Below are 22978 nucleotides of genomic sequence, written 5' to 3' on the forward strand. Positions count from 1 at the left end.
ATTTTCTATAGACAGCAGAAATACAAGATTTCAGCATAAATGTGTTGCTGTTTAAAAGTATATAGACATTGTTGTAATTGAGAAAATATGGCTAAAAGCTACTCTGAATTGTCATGCTATTAATGAATCTATAGATTTTAATTAGCAGCTATGTTAATTACCATGTAGGAGAGGGTCTGCAAAACTATTTGACATTTCAGTGGGGTTCATATCCTTGAAAGGTAGGAAATCACTAATACAAAGCAAAGGAAAGAGGATGGTGTCTTACATTTAAAAATTTTTTATTTTTAGCATCATTTTTTTCACCCTGGGTTAGGTCTAACAATGCTGATTTGGGTCAGTAAATGAGTTGAGTGTTTTCGACAATCCTTTTCCCAAAATGGAGGCGATGGCCCTGCCATTGCTCAGCCATTGATCAGCCAGGCCGTGTAGAAATGTTCCATGTGACTCAGAAGCCATGGGTTCAAATCCTGGCTCTTGCTGGTGGTGGGATTCGACAAGAGAATCAGAACCTATCTCTCTGTCTCTAAAATGGGGACACGATAATCCCTGCCCTGCTGCATGGGGTCATGAAGCTCAAACAAGCATAACGGAAAGACCAGAGACTAGAGTCAGATGGTTCTGAGTTTAAGCCCTCGCTTTATCATTTACTTGGTTTTAATCTTAGGCTTATCCTCCCTGACTTTATATTTTCCCGTCTCTAAAATGGGGATGACTGACGTCCACTTTGCGGAGTTGTTAGGATGATAACTGAGCAGACGTGTCCAAAGAGCCTTTTATAGTGCCTGACATGTGGCAAGTCCTTAAAATATGGTTGTGAAAGCACCTTGTAAATTCTGTGTTGTAACAATATGTTATTAAACAGGAACTCAGAACCAGGAGTAATTTCAAAGAGTCAGGTTTGCTAGGTTGATGTGAAATTTGTTTTTTCCAGGTGAATATAATTGTGTGTGTGTAAGAGTAGGAAAAAATGGGTATGATTTTAAATCACTGAGGGTGACGGTCTGCTCTGTGAACACTGAGCTTTCTAAGGTTGCTGGGAGTGTAAGTCATTGCTGAACTTGCCTTAATTCAGTTCTCAACTCTGGCAGAACATTGGAATCAGCTGTGGAATTTTAAAAAACGCACTTATCCTGGCCCCATCCCCAGGAATTCTGATTCAGGAGCTCTGGGGTGAGGCTGATTATCTGCATTTTTAAAAAGTTCCACAGGTGAGTGTGCTATTCAGCTAGGGTTGGAAACCTCTGCCCTGGTTAACGGGGGAGTTTAAGGGAAGGAAGCCCAGGGAAGAAGGAAGCCAGGAAACAAGCATATTGCCCAGAGCCTGCTGGAGAGGCACTCAGGACCTGGAAGGTCATTCCAGATGGAACCAGAGTCCTCCAGCGACCCCCTCACTAGCAGGCATCATCTGCTCTACCCTGCTGGAGACCCAGCTCTGCTGTTATGGAAAAAGTCCTTTCTCCCCCTTGTTCCCTGTAGGCTCCTGCTCGGTTGCAGCCTCAGCCACCTCGGGGCTTCTTGCTGCACTCAGTGTGTGTGACTCTGCGTCTCCTCTCTTGTTGGCACACCTGTCTATCTGTCTCCCATTTGGGGAGAAGATGTGATTGGTTCCATGAGTCACTCTCCTGGGGTGTAGGGCTTTCGTGCCTTAGGCAGCAGCTGCCTCCACCACAGGCTATCTGTGACTTCCTTTGGCTCCTAAATCTGGGGCAGTCAGCCATAAATAACAAAATGGTGAGGCCATGTGGCACAAGGACCTCTTAGAAGGGGGTGTGGGCCTGGCTGGCTCCTCAGCAGGGGGCAGCACACCTGGCAGGCACTTCACTATAGCAGCCCTATTGCCTACATTTCCCCTCCCTCACCTTCCCCTAGAGCCAGGCTGGCCTTCTGTGCTTCCCCAACCTCTGTGCCTCTGCAGGGCCGTATCCCTTAGCTGTCCAGCCAAATGCTGTCCTTCCAGGACAGGCCCTTTTCAAGCCCATAGTCTAGTCACAGGAAATCTGCACTTCTTATATAGCAATTACTCATGAACTGTGTAACTTCTTCTGTATGATTGTTTTGTAACTTTTATTTCCCCACTCCAGCTGAGCCACTTTAGGAAAAGGATATTGCCTTGTGTAAAGTAGGTTCTTGATAGATGCTTGTGGATTGACTAACAGTAGTGGTACCTCTGTTTCAATAGGGCTATATACTTTTAAAAGCACGTTCATTCTGTCCTCGTAAGATCTCTCTGAGGTCCTCAGCTAGGTGAGAGTTGAGGAACGTAGGTCTAGGAGAGTTAAGTGACCTGCCTAAGGTCATACTATAGCAAAGCCAGGATTTTCATCAGAAAATAAACGATCTGGCCCTGTGTTTTTCTGCTGTTCCATTACATAGTACACCCTCACCCCATCCCATGGAAGGGACAGGAGCATGGATAACAGTCCATCAGGGAGCCAAGTCCCCAGCACAGCTTGGCCCGATTTCTCATGTGATCACAAGTCCCTCCTTACGAACTGTGAGGACGAGGCTGCTTCCTGGCTGTTCTCTCCGCAGTGTGGGCCTCAGACCTCTGCTTCTGACAGGGTTATAGCTGTGTCTGGCCACTTGGGCGGCAGCAAGTGAAATGGATATGTGGGTGAGGGTGTACTTGAATTTCAATTCTTTTACAAAGATAGCTAAACAACAGGCCATCTTGAAAACAGGATGAGCTGTTAAATCCCAAAGGCCTATGTTGAAGTGTGAGCGGTTTTTAGAAATAATGGCAAGGCAATTGATATAGTAATATGTTACCCAACTTTTTCTTGATGGGTGACTAGAAAAAAAGGGAAAGTAATGGTTCTCAACAGGGTTGGGATGTTGGGATGTTGACAGTCTTTTTGGAAAATGTCTTAAAAAGAGTGTTGTCTAAAACTTCCTGATGTACTGTAATTACTTCTTATGAACTCATTAGCGATGTGTTTATCTTGAAGTTCTTAAGTGCTGTGCCAATAGGCTTCTCTCAGGGGAGCACGCTGCTGGTAAGCAGTGTGCGCAGTTTATTGTGAATGTAAAACACACTAGGTTATTTTATGTTCATCTAAGCTACGTGGAACTTAGCCCCTAGGTTACGTGACAAGGGGTAGAGGGGGGCCCTTGTTCAAGTCAGAAGATCACATCATCAAGCCCATGCCAAAGAGCCATCAGGTGCTTCTGGAATATGTGAGGATTGTGCCTTAAATAGGCAGGACGATAATCAAACCCTCAATAGCTACCTGGTGCTGAACAGCAAGCTAGGAAGTAGTGCAGGGAGTAGGGGAAGCTTGTATTGATGCTGCAGGACACTTAAATTGTAATAGAGATCGTGTTATAATGATCACTGAGAAGTTTATTGTTTTGAGTCCTTTAATCTTTTCTAATACCTTCTCTGAAATTCTAGTATCTGGAAGTGTGTTATGCACAAAGAAAGCTTAAGAGTGATTGGTTATCTAAATGAGTGCTTTTCGCACTGTGACCAGCATCTTTAAAAAATGAACTAGCAAAGAAAGAAAATATCAGAACATATTACATGTAGTAAAGATAAGTATCCTATTGTGAAACACTTGTTATTTGTATATAAATATGTAAGTATTGTATACAGTCATAATGTCAAATGTATTTCTTAGGTCACAGTCAAAAAAGTTTGAAAATCATAGATCTAAATTTTTCTTGAGTTAGCCTCTGCCACTCTTTGCAGAACAAGTTCCAAAATTTAATACCTAGTGTATTATGGCACTTTTTATGTATTTGCTGTATTTACTTTGAACCTTTAGGTTGCTGTTCTCTTACCTGTAGCTATTTGGCCACTTTCGTTATCTTGTCTAACCCAATTTATAATTAATAGGGCCCAAGTGTGGATTAACTAATTATAGGCCAAGCCTCAAGAAAAGTAACATAGTCTTGATATGAGATTGAAAAAAACCAAAAACACCAAAACAGAGATTTGCTCAAATCACCAAATCCAACCAAAGCCCTGGGGAGAGGAAGGGACGTCGAAGTGCCTGGGCAGCCCTCAGCCCTCAGCTGCCTGGAGAGAAAGAGCATAAAACAAGAGAATTAATTTGCTTGTTTTTCAGGAAGATTGGCCCTGAGCTAACATCTGTTGCCAATCTTCCTCTTTTTCTCTTTTCTCCCCAAAGCCCCAGTACATAGTTGTATATCCTAGTTGTAGGTCCTTCTAGTTCTTCTATGTGGGACGCCACCTCAGCGTGGCTTGATGAGCGGTGAGTAGGTGTGTGCCCAGGATCTGAACTGGGGAACCCCAGGCCGCTGAAGCGGAGCACAGGAACTTAATCGCTACGCCACTGTGCCGGCCCCCAAGAGAATTAATTTTTTAATGGAAGTTTAGGGCTCAGAATATCTGGAAAAGTGAGCAGGAAGATCTAGAAATGGGAAAGCACTCGAGTCTCACAGAGTCCTCTTGTTCAGAAGCAGCCCAATGGGAAGGGCTTCCAAGGCATCAGACACCATCTGCATTCTCCTCCTCTCAAGGCCCTGGTTATCTTGTGGGTGGGGAGATCCAGGTTTGCTTACAGGGGTCTCCATGGAGCGCCTTGCTGAAGTGTTTGTGTCTGCCCAGAACTTATCTCAGAGCTGCATAGCTGTCCCTTTGGTTGGACGAGAGGAGGGGAAGGTACAAACCGGAATTCCAGATTCCCTTATCTTATTCTGAGTGGCGACACTAACACCAATAGTGCCAAAGTACACCAAGTCTATGAAAATATTCAGTGTAGAAAATTTGATGTAAACAGTAAGGAAGCATTTTATAATGGGGTTTTAATTGGCCCTATGAACAAGTTTACCGATTATGTAAGTAGCAATATTTGTGGTCATTTTAGGATTTAGCGGTTACCACTTAAGAAGTCTGCCTCAGCCACAGACCTAGGAAGTGGCAGAGCCGGTCTTCTGACTGGCAGGCCACTGCATTTTCCTGAAGTCTTTCACAAGTCCAATATAAACAGGTAAAAGCGTGGTGGCAGGTCGGCGCAGAAACCTTAGTGGCCATGTATCTTCCTGCTTGGGTTGGATATACTTATGGTGTTCACAGAATTCAGAGCGCCCTTGGATTAGGAAGCAGAAGCAAACTAAGGTTGTAGTTTTGCATTTTTTTACAAGTGCTTATCTGCATTATCCATGAACTCACTTGGGATTCTAATACTCCTTGGGGTTCTCCAAGTCTCCTACTTTTCACTGTTACTGGAGAGAGCATAGGGGTGGGGGATTGTCTTTTCAAAGAAATATGTCCAGGCTGCTTTGAAGCCAGCACAGTTAGTTTTCACTAAAGTTTACAGCGTCAAATTCAACTGTGCTACTTTCCCAAAAGATTTCCTGACTCCTTTTTTATCTGTCACCACTGAAGTAATTAACTTTTCTAATGAGCAGATAAGGAAGTAACCTATTAATACTTTGTTTATTCTGAGAAATGGGGATTTGATTTTTGGATGTGGACTTACATATAAACACTAGGGATTAGTTGAAATAAGAGCTCAATTCAATCTAGGATTTTTTTTTTGAGATTATTTTCCTTTTTTATTAAGAGACTAAAAATACTTATTTAAAAATATTTGTTAAGAACAGAAGAGAATAAAGAACTGCTCCCATAAAAAAAGCCTTTTAACACCAAATCATTCCTATGTCATGTTGGAATTAGAGATAACCCCAGATGAGTTTAACTCGAAAATTAAACTTTATTCAATAGAATTACATTTCCAAATAACTGCTGTAATTTTAATTTTTCTGTTACAGATGAAGAACTAGCACTGGATGGCAGTTTTGACCAAGACCTAAAAAACTATCACAAACTCCATTGGGAAACAGAATTCAAACCTGTGGCACAGCAGCTTCTAAACCGAATTCAGAGTCATCACACCTTCTTGGAACCCCTGCCTATGCCTTCTTTCTAACGTGGTGCCAATTAACAACAGGAACAGGAAGTCAGGTCTCTTTCATTCTTAAGAAGTGGTAACAAACATGAACATTTTTTTCAGTATTAACCAATATCGCAAGTTTTCAGGTACTGATTTTAGTGAGGAGTCTTAAGTATTTTAAAAGAAATAAGCATTTCTTCTTGTTAGGTATTATGGAAAAATGAATATACATGTTGTACTTTCTGCTCTGAGAAATGTAAGATGAAAATATAAGCATGGTTTTTCTAAGTAAATGACTTTTTCTTCTATTCTTTATTAAATAAGTTAGTTCTAGTCTTAAAATCCTGGTTTAACAATCCTGGAATTTAAGTGCTTGCACTGAAGACTATTAGATTTTGTGTATAGAAAGTATGGTGGGCAACACTATTAGGAATACATTTCCACATACTTATCTGTATTAATTCTTATATCATCTAATAATAATTTTCTGGTTAGGTACTAGTATTTTTCTGGTTCTCATATTAAGAGAAGGAGTAAGCAGAAAAACTTAAAGAAGACTGCTTTGGGCCATCTATTCTATTAAATAAGTAAAATAGATGAAAAAGGGAGCATTTTACCTCTTTCTTGTCATTTGAAATAAAATGACTAGCCCATCCTAATTGTAACTCTCTGTGACGAGGGAGGTGATATAATGTACTAGAAGGAGTGTAGGCTTAGGTGTATGGCAGATCTCAGTTGGAATCCTAGCTCTCCCTTGCTTGGGCCTTGGGCAAGTAACTTAATTTCTTTAACTTCAGCTCTAAAATGTGGATAATTCCTATTTTATTATTATATTATAGTTATAAATATATTATATATTTTATATTTATATTATATTATAATTATAAACTATTATAGTTTAGAAAAAAACCATTAAATGGGCAATTGCCCAGTACAGTGTCTGATGTGTAGAAGGTGTTCAATAAATTATAACATTATGATGGTAATTAGTTTATTAGTTTAACATTCTTTGTAGGATAAGTTTGGCCTTGGAATAAATGATAAAAACCAAAGAAACTGAGATTACTGTTGTTATCCTATACTAGCCAAACGAAGATTTGGAAATAAAAGTAGGTTTACTACTTTGCTTGGAGAAAAGCTGTGATTAATGGCTCATCTCCCAACCCTGCAAAATACCAAGATTAATGGGATGAGGGCAGGCATCCCAGACTGGAGGGGTTCTAAAGCCTATTAGAAAAAACCTAAATTTCCAGGAACAAATACTTTCCAAGGGCTCTTCTAGTCTGGGCCTCATCCTTGGTTAGGGCTCAGCAAAATCCTGTAGGGACACTCATCTTATTAGAGTCTGTCATCCATAAGTATGTGCTAGTAGATTCACTCCAATAGATGAAATCATTTTAAGTCTGAGGGGCTAATCTCTCAAACACATTTAAGGATTTTAGTCTTTATTTTATCCATAGCAGGCTATATATTCTACTTTCCGTGAAAAAGATCAAACTTTTTTTCCCTCTAAAACAGCTCCTTCAGTATTTATAACTAATATAATAACTCATGGTGGAGTACCATTATACCTGTTCTCCTCCATACTAAATTCCTCCCCATCATACTCATGTGCAAGCTGGACCGTTTGGAACCATCTACCTGCCTTTAAAAAAAAATTGTGGCAAAAAACACAAAACATAAAATTTACCATCTTAACTATCTTTAAATGTACATTTCAGTAGTGTTAGTATATTCACATTGTTCTGCAACAGATCTCTAGAACTTTTTCATCCTGCAAAACTTAAACTCTATATCCATTAAACAACTTCCCATTTCCTCCTCCCCTAGACTCTAGTAACCACCATTCTATTTTCTGTTTCTATGAATTTGACTAGTTTAGATACCTTGTATAAGTGGAATCATACAGTATTTGTCTTTTTGTGACTGGCTAATTTCACTTAGCATAATGTCCTCAAAGTTTATCCACATTGTAGCATATGACAGGATTTCCTTCCTTTTTTAAGGCTGAATAATATTTCCTTGTATGTATATACCACATTTTGTTTATCCATTCATCCATCAATGGAAATTTGGGTTGCTTCTACCTCATGGCTGTTGTGAATAATGCTGCTATGAACAGCATTATTCATAAATAATGTGTGTGTGTAATAACTGTGTAAATAACTCTTTGAGATCCTGCTTTCAATTCTTATAATTTTTTCCCCCCCAAAGCCCCAGTAGATAGTTGTTTGTCATAGCTGCACATCCTTCTAGTTGCTGGATGTGGGACGTGGCCTCAGCATGGCTGGAGAAGCAGCGCGTCGGTGCGTGCCCAGGATCCCAACCCGGGCCGCCAGTAGCAGAGCACGCGCACCCAACCGCTAAGCCATGGGGCCGGCCCTGCTTTCAATTCTTTTGTATACACACCCAGAAGTGGAATTACTAGATCCTACAGTAGTTCTATTTTTAATTTTTTGAGGAACCTCTATACTGTTTCCCATAGAGGCTGCACCATTTCCCATTACCACCAACAGTGCACAAAAGTTCCAATTTTTTCACGTCTTCGCCAACGCTTGTTATTTTCTGTTTTTTGTTTTGTTTGATAGTAGCCATCCTAATGGGTGTGAAGTGATATTTCATTGTGGTTTTGATTTAAATTTCTATAATAATTAGTGATGTTAAGTATCTTTTTATATGTGTGTTGGCTATTTGTATATCATCTTTGGAGAAATGTCTGTTCAAGTCCTTTGCCCATTTTTTAATTGGGCTATTTGGTTTTTTTTTTTATTGTCATTGAGTTGCAGGATTTTTTATATATTCTGGATTAACCCCTTATCAGATATTATTTGCAGATATTTCCTCCCATTCTGTAGGTTGCCTTTTCACTCTGTTGATTGTGCCCTTTGTACAGAAATTTTTAAGTTTGATGTAGTTCCATTTGTCTATTTTTTCCTTTGCCTTTGCTTTTGATGTTACATCCAAGAAATCATTGCCAAATGAATGTCCTAAAGGTTTTCCCCTGTTTTCTTCTAGGAGTTTTATAGTTTTAGTTCTTACATTTAGGTCTTTAATCCATTTTAGTTAATTTTTATATATGGTGTAAGGTAAGGGTCTAACTTCATTCTTTTGCATGTGGATATCCAGTTTTCCCTGCACCGTTTGTCAAAGAGACTATCCTTTTCTCATTGAATGGTCCTGGCACCCTTCTCAAAGATCATTTAACCATATACATGAGGGTTTATTTCTAGGCTCTTTCTTCTATTCCCTTGGTATATATGTCTGTCTTTATGCCAGTACCATACTATTTCTATTACTGTAGCTTTGGAATATATTTTGAAATCAGGATATGTGAGACCTCCAACTTTGTTCTTTTTCAAGATTGTTTTGGCTATTTAGGGTCTTTTGAGACTCCATATGAATTTTAGGAAGGGTCCTTTGAGACTCCATATGAATTTCAGGATGGATTTTTCTATTTCTGCAAAAAATGACATTTCTTTTTAGAGAGTGCATTGAATCTGTAGATTGCTCTAGATAGTATTGACATCTTAACAATATGCACACGGATGTCTTTCCATTTATTTGTCTTTAATTTCTTACAGTAATGTTTTGTAGTTTTCAGGATACAAGTCTTTCATCTTCTTGGTTAAATTTATTCTTAGGTATTTACTCTTTTTGATGCTATTGTAAATGGAATTGTTTATTTCTTTCTTTTTCAGATTGTTCATTTTTAGTGTATAGAAATGCCACTGATTTTTGTGTGTTGATTTTATATCTTGCAACTTTGCTGAATTTATTAGTTCTAACAGGAATCTTCAGGATTTTCTACATATAAGATCATGCCATCTGCGAAAAGAGATAATTTTACTTTTCCTTTCCAATTTGGATGCCTTTTCTTTTTCTTGCCTAATTGCTCTGGTTAAGACTTCCAGTAGTATGTTGAATAGGAGTGGTGGGAGTAGACACCCTTGTCTTGATCTTAGAGGAAAAGCTTCCAGTCTTTCATTGAGTTTAATATTAGCTCTGGGCTTTTCATATATGGCCTTTATTACATTGAGGCAGTGTCCTTCTACTCCTAGTCTGAGTGTTTTTTATCATGAAAGGGTATTGAACACTCTTTCTGCATCAATTGAAATGATCATGTTTTCTTCCTTCTATTAATGCAGTGTATTACAATGACTGATTTTTGTTATGTTGAACCATCCTTGCATTCTAGGAATAAATCCCACTTAATCTTTTTTTTTTTTTTTTTGGTGAGGAAGACTGGCCCTGAGCTAACCTCTGTCAATTTTCCTCTTTTTGCTGAGGAAGATTAGCTGTGAGCTAACATCTGTGCTCATATTCCTCTATTTTATACATGGGATGCCACCACAGCAGGGCTTGATGAGTGGTGCATTGATCTGTGCCCGGGATCCGAAACTGTGAACCCTGGGCTGCCAAAGTGGAGCTTGCAGACTTAACCACTATGCCACTGGGCCAGCCCCCCACTTAATCCTTTTAATGTGCTGTTGAATTCTCTTTGCTAGTATTTTGTTAAGGATTTTTGCATCAATATTCAACAGGGATATTGGTCTGTAGTTATCTTTTCTTTGGTATCAGGGTAATGCTGGCCTCATAGAATGAGGCCCTCCTCTTCAATTGTTTGGAAGAGTTTGAGGAGGACTGGTGTTAATTCTTTAAATGTTTGGTAGAATTCTCCAGTGAAACCATCCAGTCCTGGGCTTTGTTGAGAGGTTTTTGATTACCTGTTTAATCTCCTTACTAGTTATAGGTCTGTTCAGATTTTCTATTTCTTCATGATTCAGTCTTGGTAGGTTGTGTGTTTCTGAGTTATCCAATTTGTTTGTAGAACTGTTTATGGTATTTTCTTATAATCCTTTTTTATTTGTTACATTGGTTGTAATGTCCCGTTTTTCATTTCTGATTTTACTTAGTCTTTTTGCTTTCTTTTTTTTTTTCTTAATCTAGGTAAGGATTTGTCAGTTTTGATCTTTTCAAACAACTCTTAGTTTTGTTGATTTTTTTTTTCTATTGTTTTTCTATTGTCTGTTTTTTTATCTCTGCTCTAATCTTTATTATTTCCTTCCTCTGCTAGCTTTGGGTTTAGATTGTTCTTCTTTCTCTAGTTTCTTGAGATATGATGATAGCTTGTTGATTTGAGATCTCTTTTTTCTTTTTTTGGCACGGGAGATTGGCCCTGAGCTAACATCTGTGCCAATCTTCCTCTGTTTTATATATGCGACAGTGCCACAGCATGGCTTGATGAGTGGTGTGTAGGTCCGCACCCTGGATCTGAACCCATGAGCCCCAGGCCACCAAAGCAGAGCACGCAAACTTAACCACTATGCCACCAGGATGGCCCCAGATCTTTTTCTTTTTTAATGTAAGGGTTTATAGCTATAAAGTTACCTTTTAGCACTGCTTTCACTGCATCCCATAAGTTTTGGTATGTTGTGTTTTCATTTTAATTTGTTCTGAGAAATTTTCTAATTCCTTTTGTGATTTTTTATTTGATGCATTGGTTGTTTAAGAAAGCACTGTAAAATACTTGTGGATTTTCCAGTTTTTCTTTCTGCTATTGATTTCTAGTTTCATTCCATTGTAATCAGAAGAGATACTTTGTATGATTTCAGACTTTTAAAATTTATTAAGACTTGTTTTGTGGCTGTGGCCTAACATGTAGTCAATCCTGTAGAATGTTCCATGTGCACTTGAGAAGAATCTGCTGTTGTTGGATGGAATGTTCTGTGTATGTCTGATAGGTCCAACTGGTCTATAGTGTTGTTCAAGTCCTCTGTTCCTTATTCATTTTCTTCTGGTTGCTCTATCCATTATTGAAAGTAGGGTATTGAATCTCCTACTATTATTGTGGTGCTATGTATTTCTCTATTCAATTCTGTTAATGTTTGCTTCATATATTTAGAAGCTCTGTTATTTGGTGCGTATGTATTCATAATTGTTATATATTGCTGGTAAATTGACCCTTTTGTCTGGTATTAGTATAGCTGCCTCTACTCTCTTTTGGTTACCATTTGCATGGAATATCTTTTTCTATCCTTTCACTTTCAGCCTATATGTGTCCATAGATCTCAAGTTAGTCTCTTGTAGACAGCATATAGTTGGATCCTTTTTTATTTTATCCATTCAGCCAATCTGTGTCTCTTGATTGGGGAATTCAATCCAGTTACATTTAATGTAATCACTGATAAGGAAGGACTTACTATTGCCACCTTGTTGTTTTCTGTATGTCCTGTAGCTTTTTTGTCCCTCGTTTCCTTTCTTACTCTTTCTTTTGTGTTTCATTGTAGTGACATGTTTTGATTTTCTTCTCATTTCTTTTTGTGTAAGTTCTAGAGATATTTTCTTTGTGGTTACCATGGGGCTTATATTAACAATCTTAAAGTATGGGGCTTATATTAACAATCTTAAAGTTATAACAATCTATTTTAAACTGATAACAACTTGAATTGCATATAAAAACTCCACTCCTTTGCAGCTCTGTCTACCCCTACTTGGTTATTGATGTCAAAAATTATATCTTGATATATTTTGTACCCATTAACATAGACTTATAGTTATTTTTATGCTTTTGTCTTTCAAATTCTATACAAGAACTAAAAGTAGATTTATGTGCCAAAATTACAATAATACAAATTTCTATATTTGTCCATATATTTACCTTTACCAGATAACTTTGTTTTCATGTTGCCTTGCATTCCTCTGTAGCATCCTTTTGTTTCCACTTAAAGGACTTCTTTTAGCATGTCTTCTAGGGCAGGTCTAGTGGTAATAAACCCCCTCAGATAAACTCTGGGAAAGTCCTAATTTCTCCCCTATTTATAAAGAACAGTTTTACTGGATATTGTATGCTTGGTGGATAGTTTTTTCCTTTCAGCACTTTGAATATATCATTCTACTGCCCTCTGGCATGCAAAGTTTATGCTGAGAAACCTGCTGATAATCTTGCAGAGGCTTGCTTGTACATGGCAAGTTGCTTTTAGGATTCTTTCTCTTTGACTTGTATCAGTTTGATTATGTGTCTCAATGCCCCCAGACATGTCAGAATATTGGACACAAAACCCAGGTCTCTGGGTTTACCCTACTTGGAATTTGTTGAGCTTCTTGAAATAGTATGCCCATTTATTTCCTCAAATTTGATAAATTTTTGTCCATTATTCCTTTAAATAAGTTCTCTGCTCCCCCCCCCCCCCGGTGACGTGTATATTGGCCTGCTTGGTGGTGTTCCGTTAAGTCCCGCTTCGGCGCTTGGTGGTGTTCCGTTAAGTCCTGCTTTGGCGCTTGGTGGTGTTCTGTTAAGTCCCGCTTCGGCTCTTTTCACTTTTCTTCATTTTTCTTTTTGTCTCTCTGACTTGATAATATAAAATAACTTGTCTCCAGGTTTGCTGGTTCTTTGTTCTGTCTGATTGTCAAGTCTCCTGTTGAACTGCTCTAGTGAATTTTTCAATTCAACTATTGTATTCTTCAGCTCCATAATTTGTTTGGTTCTTTTTTATAGTTTCTGTCTTTGTTGACATTCTCATTTTGTTCATGCATTTTCCTGATTTCTTTGCCAATCTTGTTCTCTTTTAGTTCATTGAGATCTTTAAGACAATTGTTTTAAATTCTTTGTCAGGTAATTAAGAGATCTGCATTTCTTTAGCATTCATTTCTGGAGAATTGTTTTGTTTCTTAGATTGGGCCATGTTTCTCTGTTTCTTTATATGCCTTGAACTTTGTTGAGATTTGGGTATTTGAAAAACAGCCACCTCTTCCAGCCTTTACAGACTGGCTTCACCAATCAGCCTGCGTAGAGGTTCTGGAACCTCTCAAACCTTTTCTAGGGATGTATCTTCTCTGGGCTTATGTGCTTTTATTCCAGGATATACATCTGCTTTTAATTTCTCTAAGAGGCTTGCCCCTGTTTCTATTATATTCCTGTTTGTACTCTCTTGCGCCCCCTGTGCTTGCCTGCAGAACTGTAGACTCCCTGCTGCTCTAACGCACCTCTCTGCTTGCTTCTGTTTTCAATGACCTCCAACCAGCATCCAAACCACACCACCACTCCCATTAGTGCTCCTAGTCAGGTGAGACAGAATCTAGTCCCTCAGGCAGCCCCCAGACATGTCAGAATATTGGACACAAATTCTACTTTTTTCTTTCTGTCCTGAGGGAGGAGCCAGGAATTGGGAGTTTCTTCTCAATCATGCCTTGCTGTGCTAGGTAGGGGGAGGGGCTAGGACCAACAAAACGCCACACACTTTCCTACACTTTTTGGTGCAGCCTTCTCCTGGCTTTGTGTTTGTCTGGGTGCTGTAGTTTCCCAATTGGTTTCTAGAGTTCTCACAAAGGTATTTGGTCCGTATATTGTTGTTAACTCAGTGTCTCCATGGGGAATGAGGACCTGGAGTTTCGTTGGTGATGTCACCTCAGATCCACCTGCCTTTTGCTATACCTTGACATTCACTAGTCACAAATATGCCAATAAACTTTCAGAGTATTTTAATAATGGAAAACATGCTTATCCAACAAGTTTTATGTACTTATCTACCAATGGTCTGTTAGCAAAACTAATTTGAAATAGCTAAACTATTAGAATAAAAATCTCAGCTTTTAAGTGAATTTTAAGCTTTTAAGGGAATTTTAGGTTAAAAATATTACCACCATTTATAGGAAGTTAAATAATTGTAGTAAATATGGAAGTGTTTAGAATTATCTCATTCTTATAGTAAGATACTGAGTTAAGTTTGGCCTAGTTAAAAAAGAAGTTCCCCAAATTTTACTTAAAAACTCAGATTTTAAAAATTGGATCCTGGAAACCTCAGCCAGAAATCTTTCCATGATTATTTAACAAAAAATTTTCCTCTTGTGGGGGAGGGTTTTGATATTCCATAGAGTATTCTATTTTACCATCCCCAATTATTTTGGAAAGTATTAGTTTCAAAGATTATAGTAACATTAGAAACACTGTGTGTTTAGTTTTGAGAAAACATTCTGAGTAACAGGAAGCACCTGTTAAATGGGAGGCACTGAAACATCAACTTTGTATCACATGCATGCTTTTATTACTTTAGCCATAAGCACACTTTTTTACTCATCAAAATTTTCATGTTGACATGTGATTTCTAAGTGATTATAAGCTTCAGTGGACTGAGATAATGCATTCAGTTGATCTTGTTTTGTGATTATCCTACTACTAATTAGAACCTCTATTAGAAATCTTTTATTTTCAAGAGGAAGTGCAAAGAACAAAGAGCAGAAGCAGAATGTGTAAAAACTTAACTATATTCAGTGCAACTTTACTTGTTGGGTTCACCTGTATTGCTATGAGATAGCAGCAGACAGAAGGCGGCAAAGGCACAATGCAAATTCAGTGGGTAGGACTACATGTATATTATTGTAAGCTAACTAGAAATGGGCTTATCCATTTCTTTATTATTATCTTCAATACATTTTATATTTAATCATCAGTTTCTATCTATGGTGATAGTCTTGTCTTCTCACTAGGGTATATATCCTTGAAGGCAGGTACCACCTCTATTCAAAACTGTGCCTCCCCATTCCCACCCCCATCTACACATTATAAATTTGCAGGCACTAGATTGATCTCAATAAATGTTTTGATGAGTAACAGAGTTATTGCAACACCTTTGATTATTAAATTTAGAGCTTTTCTTAGTTGTTTGACAGTATAATTTTTTTTGTTCTACAGTTGCTTCCTAATAAGTCCTTGTTTCTCATAATTCTTAATAATTCTATTGGAACTCTAAAAGCCTCAGTTCAAAAAGGACAAGGCATGGGACCATCCCAGTCATTTCCAACATAACAACAGTCTTAGATAAGATCCTGAAGGTCCACTCTTCTTTGTATCCCTCAAAATGACATCGAGAGTTTGCCATTTATAGCTGTCTCTCATCTGATTACAGTGTTAAGTCTGAAACTACTTGGTTAATGAAAGTAAATAGAAACTCAGAATTGTTACTGATTGTGAAATCAGGACTTCTTAAGAGACTGAGACAGCAAATAAAATTGGAGAAAAATTATTCTTTATTGAAAAATACCAATAATACTGACAGACTTCAAAAGCAATTCACGCTTCCAGAATACAAAGTACTTAATACGTTTTTTTCAAACCTGTTTGCATTTCAAACACAGTTAGCATTTTTGTAAATCAAATTTGATAACCTGACTAAAAATATTTTCCAGCTTTATTATTTAGGAGCTGCACAACCTTTAAAGTGGGGACCATGAGGCAGGCAGGAGCAGAGGGGCAGAATGCACCTGGGACTGCGCAGCAGTCTACAGCAACACTTCTCACAACTTCGGTGCTGGAAACAAAAATACTGCACAAGACAGCTGCCCTCCAGTGTCAGAGAATCTTGGGAGAGACAGCATATCAAAAGATGCCAGCTTTTCTTATAATTTACACACTTTCATTTAAGATTGCTTTTATGAAGAAAATCTTTAAGAATGCCACTGTAATTTAAAGTCATCCAATAACTCTGAATTTAAAAAAACTACAATGAAAGAAATGAACTGTTACCATCAAAGTGGTCTTTACCGAGCTGTAATAATTCTACGCTTTTTTAGATGCAAAAAAATTAACACATATGCAACTTTAATTTGAAACCACACAAATTATGTATGTAGGCTCAGATAGTAGCAGTGTTCACTTTTATTACTAATAGCTTAACTGGAACAGCCACTCTATTCATTCCACCAGCAGGAATAGCAGCACCAAGATCTAAAATTCTTTACGTATAAAAGCTTACATCATTATCCAAGTCCCATTCTTTGCATGCTCCAATTCTTGTTATCTTATTTAACATAAAAGCAACAGGATTTGGAGAGTTACTATTTGCTGTATTAAAACAGTTATACAGCATCTTGTACTGTCAAAAAGCAAAATACTGTGAACGGCAGCCCTTCTTCACAGCTCTAAACTTGAAGCTGCCAAGCGTTCACTGCTCGTGCCAGCAGTGGTATTTCCACAGTAAAATAGCAGAAACTAAAGGAATCATGGCACAATGGATTTCTGAATTCTTTTATCTACCATTGGTCCTGGGGCTTAGTACCTTCCCCTTGTAGACTATATCTGCTGATGGTTCCATCATCTTGAATGGAGGAAAGGCATCAGGTCATATAGCGGGTAATGGCTCTCAGAGCGTAAAGGAGTTCTGCTTGCATCCGAGCTTCTATAAGAAGCAGATTAACATGAACCTGAATAGTAAAACACAACATCATTTAAGGTAGGGTTATAAGCATTCAAAATCAGTTTTTCAGTGCATCTAATAAATAAACACCAAAAACAAGTACATTTTCTGTGTGCCACTGAATATCGTAGAAGTCTTGGGTTTGTTGAACAGAATATTAATTTCCCAAAACAAAAGCTATCTGATGATCTTTCTGGGTAGATGTTTTAAGCTTATATTTATAGTTAATAACATCTCTTCTTGGAGGTTTGTTATATTTCAGAAAATCTAGACACTGCTGTATTAGAATACCAACTTCCTCTGCCAAATCATCATTCAATAACTTCTATAAAGATGGATCAAAGACCAGACATTTCTATTTATAAACAATTTAAAAGAGCTCTTGCAAAACAGTCTTCTTTCTCTTAAGGGGTGACAGCCAACATGCCAGCACTTCTAAACATGGGCCAGCCCACCTGTCCCTCCTACCTGTCCCCTCTGTCTTTATTCTTTCACTTTAGGACCATAATGAGGTTCCCTTCCAAGGGGTACCTGAGACAGCTGTGCTGAAATAGTCTGTGGGTTGGTAGAAGTGATGGAAAGGGTTTGAGAGTCATTAGATTAGGTGAAGGAGAATAAGAATCACTGCTAAGTTAGAGAGTAAATAAGCCACAATAGGTACATACCTTCTCAGAGTGCTTGAACTGCCTCCAGAAGCTATCATACATTCTTTTGGTAACCTTTTCGGGAGTGCAAACCACAGTTTTGATATAAACTTTAAAGCTACGATCCAATAGCTGGTTAATTTCACCATAGTCATAGTCATCATATCTGTTAAAAGACAAATTGAGAATTATTATATTTTCAATGTATAGTCTGTTTTCTTCTTATGAAAGTACACACATCAATAGTAAATGCTGTATTCTTTTTCCTTCTTTGTGTAGGCAGCTGTCCCCCAAAATAACAGCTTTACGATGTTTAACTTGGGGGTACATGAGTGAATATAAAGAGATAAGAAACAGAGAAGTCAGGGAGATAAACAGAAAATCTGCCAGTGCCCAAGCAACAGTATATTTATTTACAATCATGAACAAGCAACCACACTGAGGAACAAATCCTGGAAACAGAGTTTATGGATATTGCTGAAATTAAGAAATTAATCAGACAATAATATTATTGGTACTATTACATGATATATAAATTATAATCTATTTGTGTAAATAAAAATAATGAGAATTATTTTTCTCATGTTTCCAGGAGTTAAAAAAAATGGGGGGGGGGGCTGTCTCAGAGGAAAGGATGGTCTATAGATGGCCTCACAGTGTCTACACTTAGGAGAGGCTGTTCTGCTTTAAGCAAAGATGGTCAAAGGCACCAGTGTCTGCTCTGCCCCACTGGGTGATGGTTTCTAGAACACACAGGGACTGAAGTCTCCTACTCAGTTTTCAGTGGAAAAGGGAAAAAGCTTTGGCAAAGCTGGTCCTAACCATTCAGGAGGCTAAAGTCACTACTCTGGCCACTGATAAAATGAATAGCAAGAGAAAGGTTGTCTTTATAGCTAAAATATCAGAAAGCATTGCAGCATGAAGTTTGTGTGCATATATTAGACTGTGGAATATAATGGCTGCATTGCCTATATAACATAATAATGTGGCTGAATATCCAACAATCAGGACGTGAACATTTTGCGTTATAATGAGTATCATGGGAGTAGGGAATAGCTTCAGAAGGAGCTTGAGAACAGAGAGGCACTATAATGCTATTAACTTCCAAGAAGGTAGAAACATGCGTGTGTCAGGAGATAGAGGATGATACAAAGAGAAAAGATATCAAAGATGTTCGGTAACAAACTTGGCCTCTCTATGCTCTAGGACCAGCCTGCTTGCCCTCCCCTTTCCTGGAGGCATATGTCATTTAACTTTTGTCAATGTCCCTAACTCGCCCTACTGCCTAGCTAGGAGAGAGGAAACAAACCAAGCTGCAATAAATTGGCTCTTGAAAGCATAAAAATAAGCTACTGGGGAGGGGATGGTTTTGAGTGTATGTATATCTGTGTATGTGTTCCAAGTACCTGAATAATTTAGCCCAGAGGAAAACATCTCTTTATAAACATAAGAAAACAGACTAACCTTATTCCAAACATGCAGTGAATATAGTTCCAAATGGCCCGTCTGAGCATTGAGGTATCTACATCTTTGTGCATTGCCATTGTATTATAAGTAAGATTGTAAGCAATGTGAAATTTTTCATCAATCAACTGTCCCACATCTGGATAGAGGCGATTTACCAAAGAATAACCATGGTCTTCCCAGCAATAGTCCTAAATCAGAGAATAGAGCAAATGTGAATAACTCAAATGCGGCCAAGAACAGCTCTATGTCTACTGCTCTGCAGTGTGGTGAGATTAGTGGCAGTTGGAATCCACTGCCTTTCTAGTACATCCTGAGCGCCCAGCTTCACTTGCACTCCAGTCTGATGTTTTCAATTTCTATACTGCAACATGCAAAAGGTTATGTTTTGTAACTCAGCAAGTTTAAAAACCAATTGAATCTCTTCCCCTTACACATAGGCTACCCATTTTCAGCTTTCTCTCTCTCACTGTCTCCTCACTCAGCCTCCAGAGGCGACCCAACTCTGGAGTCCTCTCTCCTTTTCCATCACTACAGCATTTCAAATGGTCCTCAAATTTTGTAAATTTTTAATTCAACACGTCCATCACTCATTCCTTTTCCTCTACCCCCCTTCTAACTCTCAGCTCTATTAACCGAGTCTCCTAGTTAGTTTTTCTACATTAAATCTCCCTGCTTCTCTTCTTTCCACATCAAACAAAACTTAATAAGCCCCCACTTCTATGTTGCGCCCATAATTTTTTTTTTTTTTTGGTGAGGATTTGCCTTGAGCCAACATCTGTGCCAGTCTTCCTCCACTTTGTATGTGGGATGCCACCACAGCATGGCCGCCGCCGACTAGTGCAGGTCTGTGCCCGGGAACCAAACCTGAGCTGCCAAAGTGGAGGGTGCACCGAACTTAACCTAGGCCACAGGGCCGACCCCTGTTGCTCTCATATTTATTTTCCTGAAACACCTCTTTGATATTATACCATAACTCTGGTCAAAATCTACAAACCTGACCAATTTTAAACCAATTTCCCACTAATCAGAAGTAGGAATACTTTGCTTGAAGCTCTCAGTGGTTCAGCCAGTTTCTTTATGATCCCTTCCCTCACTCTATCCCTCAACGTAAGCTCAATTATTGCCTTCAGTCTCCTTTGTTTAGAATGCCCATGCTTTTGGACCTTTCAGATCTCTCAAATCCCAATCTCTTTCCATAAAATTTCCAGCCCACATGATCTCTTCAATTCTAAGCTATTATATTTCATGACACAATTTCACTATCAAGTAGAAATATTCTATAACTCTTCGTTATGCCTAATTTTTGCCCCTTTAAACATCTTAGTTCCTTGACCAAAGAAACAAAATCTTTCAGTTCTCAAATAGTTTCATAATTCTGGTAAAATAGTTATTATTTAGCACTGGCCCATCACAATAATTGGGAAAGTTGGGAATATCAACTCATCTGAATTATTTACCTATCTAAATTAAGTATTTATACAGTAGATTAAGAAATACATTTAAACTATGGTTTGTTTCTACTGATGGATTGGAAGCAGTTTTACAAAACTATAGCACAGAATAGATAAATATTTGCTAACTAATTGATGATTCTCAACTTTCATTCTGGAACTAGAGGATATAGCTACTGCTGCTGCTGAGATATGCTTGCAAAGCACTTAGCACAGTGCCTCCTGCCAAGCAAAAACAGAAAAGGAGCCTGGTATCCCAGAGGATCACCAGGTCCCTAAATTTCCATGGACTCAATATATACAGAATTGTACTGGGGAAATTTTACTGTGTATTTCAAAATTAATGATTTGGAAGCTAAAGAAACAAAGTTTACCAACAATAATTCTACTCCCTGTATTACTAACTTTATTCTAAGAGATAGGTGTTAAGTAATTGTGGAATAACATTTATTTATGTGAATCCTCCCAAGGTTTAAATTTGAAACCTTCAAAAATTCTCATAGCTTCAAATGACATTCAGTTCATATTTTAAAGGAAATTAAGGTTACAGTAATTGTCATGATTTATTACCTATGGTATGTGCAAGAACTCACCCAAATTAAAAAGAAAACAAAAAATTTACTCTCCCTAAAAGTCCTAACTTAAGCACATCTTTCACCTCTGATTTTTCTCATCCTCTTTCCCTCTACCCACACACATACAATGCTTGAGATGCTGAGGATATTTCTCTTGTCACTCAGGCCTGGTGCATAAATCACCTCACTGTATCACTGGGGCTCAGTAGGAGAGGGGGAGAAAAACCAATGCTATAAATGTTAGGTTCAAATATAACTACTATTTATTGTTTAGTTATATTATGAACCTTAAGTGAGTTTTTATGCATCACCTGGGAACCTAACCACTACTGTAAATTTGTTTTAGGAGTAAATGTGATCTGAATTCTGAACTGATTTATGAATTTTAACATTATAATAAATATACCTAAGGGAACTGCCTGTACATAGGAAAGTTACTTCTTTTTGCAACATTTTATAGTTCTCAAATCCAAGTGGTTCTTTCTTGTTTTAAGTCAGATTGAGATATTTCTAATCAATCATGTGCATACAACAAAGTTGTGATTTTACCTGGACTCGAAATGTTGGAACATGCATCCCATGTCTAGAGAAATCCTTATAGCCATAACTGGTATCCTCAAAGTGACGAGAGACATCTCTTGCTGGTGTAACTTCTTCATCATCTGAAATAATAATAATAATTTTAAAAAGCTGCTGAAAGCTTTTCAAAAACAGGATGCTAGTTAAAATTCATTTTACCTATAACAAGTAAAAGTAGGATAACCCTTTCTCTGACACTGAGTAACCAATATCAACTAAAATAAAGTCTTAAAACTATAGAGAAATAGCTTACTTACCAGTAAATGGACTGTAATTAAAGTAGATTCTCTGTTATACAAAAATACTTATGGTTGAAATTTCTATGCTTTTTATCCTCTCTTTCATAGACCACTCCCTATGTCCCCACTCCAATTTACAGATATTAGGTTCTACTTAATTGAGTACCTACTTAAAAGTATGTACTCAAAGAATGAACACCTTTTGGATAATCTTTATGGTAACAACAAATCAGCTATGCTCTAAACTTTACTTGGACTATTTTTTGGTTGAATATTAATCTTCTATAATATATAATATGATCTCTCTAACAGCTCAAAGGTCCTAGAAACAATTGAAGAGTGGTGAATGAAGGAAAAAGGTTCTCTGTGCATCATCATTTTTACAATGTTTCCCGCACGCTGTAAGCTTTTTTGGATTATCTTCATGTTTAGGAGTTGATGAGATTATCGTTTCAAGTAAACAGAATCAAAACTTCCTCAAGGAAAAACGAGCTAACATCCAACCTCCATTTATACAAATTGGATATTTTCTTTGCTATTAAGAAACTTAGTGCTTTTAACACATACTTTTTCTCCCACACTCTTATTGTCAAAATACATTTTTTAAAAAATTTTATTTATTTATTTATTTCCCCCAAAGCCCCAGTAGATAGTTGTATGTCATTCATAGCTGCACATCGTTCTAGTTGCTGTATGTGGGACGCGGCCTCAGCATGGCCGGAGAAGCGGCGCATCGGTGCGCGCCCGGGATCCGAACCTGGGCCGCCAGCAGCGGAGCGCGAGCACTTAACCACTAAGCCACGGGGCCGGCCCTCAAAATACATTTTGAGACACTTTATTAACTTTTTTCCTTTAAGTTACCTGGTTTATATATTAAATCCTGTAGCCTCATATAGATAAAGGCTAAACATAAAGGATTTAGGTTGTTGTTAGTTGTCTAATAAATAGCTCCTTTTCATAATCAGAATTT

General features: G+C 37.9%; 2 protein-coding genes across 5 annotated transcripts in view; one reads left to right on the plus strand and one right to left on the minus strand.

Moving 5' to 3' along the window:
- ARMC2 (armadillo repeat containing 2) overlaps positions 1-6067 on the plus strand; it is a 109627-nt gene extending 103560 nt beyond the window's left edge. The window contains exon 18 of the mRNA XM_087443968.1: positions 5743-6067. Within this exon, the coding sequence (XP_087300094.1) occupies positions 5743-5900 (158 nt within the window). The 3' untranslated portion in view covers positions 5901-6067. The remainder of the gene's footprint in view (positions 1-5742) is intronic.
- Positions 6068-15869: 9802 nt separating this feature from the next.
- The window catches only part of SESN1 (sestrin 1), a 98143-nt gene continuing 91034 nt past the window's right edge, over positions 15870-22978 (minus strand). For all 4 annotated transcript variants that reach the window (XM_087443969.1, XM_004422192.3, XM_087443970.1 and 1 more), the window contains 4 exons: positions 21740-21852; positions 19162-19352; positions 17719-17863; positions 15870-17060 (listed from right to left, as the gene is read on the minus strand). In XM_087443969.1, the coding sequence (XP_087300095.1) occupies positions 16974-17060; positions 17719-17863; positions 19162-19352; positions 21740-21852 (536 nt within the window). In that variant the 3' untranslated portion in view covers positions 15870-16973. The remainder of the gene's footprint in view (positions 17061-17718; positions 17864-19161; positions 19353-21739; positions 21853-22978) is intronic.

This window comes from Ceratotherium simum, chromosome 19, assembly GCF_057802395.1.
Source record: "Ceratotherium simum simum isolate JZ-2026a chromosome 19, ASM5780239v1, whole genome shotgun sequence".
Taxonomy (NCBI): Eukaryota; Metazoa; Chordata; class Mammalia; order Perissodactyla; family Rhinocerotidae; genus Ceratotherium; species Ceratotherium simum.